Raw genomic sequence first — 6000 nt, forward strand, 5'->3', positions numbered from 1 at the left:
TGATGGTGAAGATGACGACAACAATAATGATGACGAAGACGACGGCTGCAACATTGTAATGCTCATGACGACTGCAGTGATGATGACGACGTCATCCGCCACAGCATGTATGTCAAAATGAGATGTATGCAAAAGATTGTAATTATAATGACATGTTTTGCAGGAACGGAGAACGTGTTTGACATTCTTACCTGTGTTCACAATGGAGTCCGACGTCATGGTGGGAAAAAGAAGGTGCTGAAGGCAGCCGGCAGAGTCTTCAAGCGATTCGGAAGTAAGAAATAGATAGACATTTGCGCAACTAGAGATAGATAGAGGGAGGGAGGGAGCGAGGGAGGGAACTCAGAACTCAGAACTTTATTACACAAGGATAAAGGTTTTAGGCTCAGGGAGGGAGGAGGAGCGAGAGAGAGAAAAGGAGGCAAGGAGAGAGATCCTATATTTTCAGTTTTCAGAGAGATAGAGAGAGAGCGCTTGCGAGTGAACGAGTGAATAAAAGAATGAAAGAGAGAGAGGGAGGGAGGGAGGGAGGGAGGGAAGGAGGGAGGGAGGGGGGAGGGAGGGAAGGAGGGAGAGAGGGAGAGAGAGAGAGAGAGAGAGAGAGAGAGAGAGAGCAATATTTTGAGTTTCTAAAACAAGCTGCTGAATTTTCAGTATTTCGACCATTTGCTTTTAGCTAAGTATCATCGAGATTCAAAACCTTGGCCTAATGGCCAGTTGGAAAAGTTCTCTTGTTTTACTGTATTTTTTATGGAGTGTTTTACTGTGTTTTGTTACTGTTGTTATTGGTGTTAATTGATCATTATTATACCTCTTCTTCTCCTTTTTTTTTTACTATATATATCTGTTTATTTTATTTTACTTCCTCTTCTGCTATAAGTGCTTATATTTAGATTTGTTCAAATCAAATGAATTGTTTTCAGGCGATGATGCTGAAGAAATCACCGAAGAAATGCTGATATCGCCCACAACACCTCTTGGCGACATCTTCGTGAAAATAATGAAAGGGTGAAGGTCGTCTGAAACGGAAACGACGCGTACATTTCATCTTCCGGCACACAATGGCTGCGAAAATCAAGAAACGATAGGGATTGCACCCTTTTGTGACAAAAAGGACGTGGTTATATTTCGAGATTTTTGTGTCAGTAAAGCTCTGTTTTCTCGTGGATATTCTGTCTGTAAGCACGTTGGCCCTCTTGAGAGAGCTGAGAAGCTAGATGTTCTTCGGGAATATTCTGAGAGACCGTTGAAGAAAAAGACTCATTGGCCAATTTTTCCACAGCTCCACTATGCATCTGCACTTTGTCAAAGTCACTTTAAGGGTTGTCAAACTGTTAGAATGTTGAGATGTGTTGTTCTCTTGCAGAGCGGACAATTGTGATAATGTAACTGCTGTTCTGCTGAGAGTTTGATGCTTTTTTCACAAAGAGCTTTTGCGAAGATCGTGGACTTTGTCTGAGGAATGGTGAGCTTTCGATGGACTTGAATGGTTTTCTCAGGACTTGTGGAACAGTTGACGGAGGACTTCTTGACAATGAAGTCCTGTGCTATAATACGCTTTCCTTTGCCTCAAAACTGAACGTGCTTGTACTGGACTAATGACAACACTATTTACCAACAATTCTTTGAGGTGAAAATGTTTCAGATTTGTCATCACCACATTTGCAGTTAATGTATGTTCAAAGCATTGCATTTATAAAGATATGCGTATACTCTGACGAAGCAAGTTGCTTGCCCAGATGCATGTGAATAAGTATTAAGTATACTCTGAAGGCTAGGCCATGTTCTGGCGTGGGAACTGGGGTCGACATGCTTCACGCATGGACCTCATTGGTTATACGGACAGTTCCTCGGGATTCCCTGGCATTCCAACAATCTTAAAATGATTTATTGTTTGTTTTTCTCAATGCTTCTCAGTCTGCATTACATCCATATGTGACCCTCCACCACGAAATGAGTCGCATGTCACCTCGCGCGGTTCTGCGCTAGGCGTAATATAAGCCCGGGGATTGTCTGGTAACTGTGTGAGGGTCACCTTAGTCACAGGCTTATAACTCAAACAGTTTTCAATCTTTTCTAAAACGGTTTTCACCACTGGATAGAGCATAACAAACTCTCTAGGAAAATGTAAAAATATGAAAATCATGCAAAGGTGACATGCGACTCAATCCGTGGTGGAGGGTCACATATGTGCGCGGCGCTATGGACCACAAGCTCGTTCAGAAACATTACTTTGCTTCCCAGTGTTGTGACGAAAGCGCCGCCGACGACAACGACGACGACGAAGTTGATGATGATCTTGATGATGATGATGGCATGAACTGTCAATCATAAACAACATGTATGCATTGACTATCGTTGAACATTTTTGATTTTGTTTGTTTGTTGTTGTTTTATTTCTTCAGTAAGAAAGGCCGTCTAAACTCGACCAGATTTAGTATTTCTGTTCATATATCATTTGGTATCGAGTTTTATTTCTGTTCCTCATTTTCTATGCTTCCCCATGGTTTCACAAGACCACACACTACACGTCTTGTCTTGAGGCCTGCAACCCATGTCTTTTTCTCTAGTGAAGAGACGGTTGTGCGCCTTCCCAAACAGCCTTGCGGAGTTGTCTGAAAGCTCTCAATTTAGTCATTATACTGGAAGGATTTTTATTCGATTTTTTTGACAGGACATAATTATCAGTGGATAAGTGCTAATACTTAGGAATGAAGAGCATTGATTACTTAGAGAATGTGTGTGTGTGTGTGTGTGTGTGCGTGCGTGTGTGTGTGTGTGTGTGTGTGTGTGTGTGTGTGTGTGTGTGTGAGAGAGAGTGTGTGTGTGTGAGAGAGAGAGAGAGAGAGAGAGAGAGAGAGAGAGAGAGAGAGAGAGAGAGAGAGAGAGAGAGAGAGAGAGAGAGAGAGAGAGAGAGAGAGAGAGAATCAGAATGGTTTATTTGCTCAGGCAATATGCCCATTGCAAGTTGGGCTGGATTTGGGGAAGGGTATTCGAACACTCAAATATCGAAACCGAAGCCGATAGTGCATTTGCACAAAGTTGCATAATAAGAGTGTCCGTTCAAACTGACATTACGACATGTCAGACGTGTCGCGCTCTGAACGAGGCTAAAAGTGTCCGTTCAATGCCCATTGTTTGTCACAATACACACGATTTCATGTTCGATCGCGAAACGTTCGTTACCCAAGGTAGAACCGGATCAAGTCAATTAGGATCTTCTGTCTTGCTTGAACCTTCCGTAGATGGTGTTGTGGTATGTTCCATCTGTCCACTGGTCTCCACGAGGCGAGCCGCTGCATGTAGCCTAGTTCCTCTGGAATCATGTTCTTGGAACCCTGCTTGATGAACCAGAATGTTACTTCATCGCTGTATTCAATCTGTGGGTTGGACACAAGCACAAGATCGTCTGTCTCGAAAATGTACAGCGGTTCTGTTGTGCTGTCATTAGTCACAATCCTGTGCTGTGTGTTGTTCCTGCGCCTGTCCCGGAGACGACGCTGCAATGGCCTGTCCATGATTGCCCCAGTATACTCTTTAACTGTGTCAAAAGGATCGTCTTTTTCTGGGTCAATACAGTTTTCCCCAGGCACGCTTTCTGTTGTCATGTGTTCAGCTGTTTCAAGGCCGTGCTCTTCTGCGTGCAATGTCGTTGAATAAACAGAAAATGGGTCGCCACTTGCCAACACAGTCGAGTCACTACTGTTTGCACGTGACTTTCCAGCGGTCACCGTGTCGAGGTCTGTGTCAGGTGTGTTACCTTCTTTTGTATGGCAATTACTCAGTTGTTTTTTGGGTGTAGCTTCAAAAAGAGGCACATTAAAAGTTTCACTTGCCTTATCCTCTCGTTTTGCTTTCCTATCCTCAGCTCTCTTCTTATCTCTTCGCATCTGGCTTGGTGGTTTTCTGCGAAAACATTGAACCTTGTTGTCATGTGTGTCACTGTGAGCGTAGCGTGTAGCTGGGTCGCCATCAGTGGCCGCCGGTGCAAGTCTGACAACAAACGTCAAGTTGTCCCCATTGCCGGCGATTTTCCATGATGTGACGTGGTGGTCGTGGAGCAGGGCTTGTAGAGATGTACTTGCAGCAGTTGGTAAACCAACGACTGTCATTCTGACGAGTTATTGGCAACTTTGGGTGTAAACGAAGCGCAGCTCAAAAACTCCAACCTGCCCGCTCGGCGAAATCTCGCGAGTCGAGAGAGAGAGAGAGAGAGAGAGAGAGAGAGAGAGAGAGAGAGAGAGAGAGAGAGAGAGAGAGAGAGAGAGAGAGAGAGAGAGAGAGAGAGAGAGAGAGAGAGAGAGAGAGAGAGAGAGAGAGAGAGAGAGAGAGAGAGAGAGAGAGAGAGAGAGAGAGAGAGAGAGAGAGAGAGAGAGAGAGAGAGAGAGAGAGAGAGAGAGAGAGAGAGAGAGAGAGAGAGAGAGAGAGAGAGAGAGAGAGAGAGAGAGAGAGAGAGAGAGAGAGAGAGAGAGAGAGAGAGAGAGAGAGAGAGAGAGAGAGAGAGAGAGAGAGAGAGAGAGAGAGAGAGAGAGAGAGAGAGAGAGAGAGAGAGAGAGAGAGAGAGAGAGAGAGAGAGAGAGAGAGAGAGAGAGAGAGAGAGAGAGAGAGAGAGAGAGAGAGAGAGAGAGAGAGAGAGAGAGAGAGAGAGAGAGAGAGAGAGAGAGAGAGAGAGAGAGAGAGAGAGAGAGAGAGAGAGAGAGAGAGAGAGAGAGAGAGAGAGAGAGAGAGAGAGAGAGAGAGTAAACAGTGTGACAAGATTTCTGCCCTGCGCAATTTATATACACTGTGTCGATCCTAGGTCAATGAATCAGTTGAATATATATTCATGAGAAACCGTAATTCGAAGACGACTCCCTACCGGGAAGAATTTATTCGTTTGGCAGTATGTTATTCTATTTGTCCATCTGACAGTCTTTTATAATAAATCCTGACTATCTCTTATAACAAAATTGAGATACCTTCACTCAAGTATCTCAAGAAAATCAAGATGTACTTTTTGAGAACTTTTGTTGATCCATTGACATCTGTAACAGATGGATTGGGCCATTTTCCTATTATATATGCGAAAGATAAAACTTTTTTGATTTATTTTCAAACTAGATATGTAAGCCTACAATCAAAGATCTAAAGTTGATGACTTTCGTGATGTCTTTATTTGTTTCACACTGTTCTATCGTGTGAATATAGAGACACAAGAATGTTACATTTTTTTTACTCTCAAAATGTTGTGTTATTGTGAGTCTTTATGAAATGTGAAATAAATATTTTCTGATGGAAAGCAGAATTGTTTCTAGAAGTGTGTGTGCGCTCGTGTGTGTGTGTGTGTGTGTGTGTGTGTGTGTGTGTGTGTGTGTGTGTGTGTGTGTGTGTGTCCAAGTATTTTGTTCGTGTTTACTGCAATTTGACACTGCAAAAGATATCCATATAAACATGGAAATAAAGAACATGTTTTAATTTTTTTTCAATATCTTCTGCAAACACAGAACATAATCACAAAGCTGTTAAAGGCACAGTAAGCCTCCCGTAAACCGTCACATATACTGTCAGGCTTTTACACACAGTACAAAAACCCTTTCGTTTAAACATTCACCGCTTGAGAACATCCAAGGTGCCCAGAGCGAGCAATTTACAAAGAATTTATTTTCGTGGACCGTCTGATCGGCAAATCAGGCGCCTCGTTTTGGCGCTATAACTAACTTTTAAAATCTAGATAATAAATTGACAGCTTGCTACACAAACATTCTTAAATCATAAAAGAATTCTTTGTTCATCAAGACAAGATCAGTACAATTCGAAGTTTTGAAAGTTTGAAAAAAGAAAAGCCCGGAAACCTGTCACGCAAACCGTCTTTCTCGTAGCAGACGACGGTTGTGCCCAGCGCCCGTTCCTCTGAACATTCAACTGCCACCGCTCTAGTTCGTGTGAATCGCAGCCGCTTGTTGCGTTTAGATTCAGAGGTACACAATAACGTGATATTGCAGATAAGCTTACAGCAAGATA

The 6000-nt window shown here is 43.1% G+C and overlaps 1 protein-coding gene across 1 annotated transcript in view; it reads left to right on the forward strand.

The window, feature by feature from the left end:
- Positions 1 to 1896, forward strand: part of LOC138980348 (serine-rich adhesin for platelets-like) — a gene marked incomplete in the record, with an annotated part of 69665 nt that extends 67769 nt beyond the window's left edge. The window contains 2 exon segments of the mRNA XM_070353216.1: positions 164 to 274; positions 924 to 1896. Coding sequence (XP_070209317.1) covers positions 164 to 274; positions 924 to 1012 — 200 coding nt within the window.
- Positions 1897 to 6000: the final 4104 nt, after the last annotated feature.

This window comes from Littorina saxatilis, linkage group LG11 (assembly GCF_037325665.1).
Source record: "Littorina saxatilis isolate snail1 linkage group LG11, US_GU_Lsax_2.0, whole genome shotgun sequence".
Classification (NCBI taxonomy): domain Eukaryota; kingdom Metazoa; phylum Mollusca; class Gastropoda; order Littorinimorpha; family Littorinidae; genus Littorina; species Littorina saxatilis.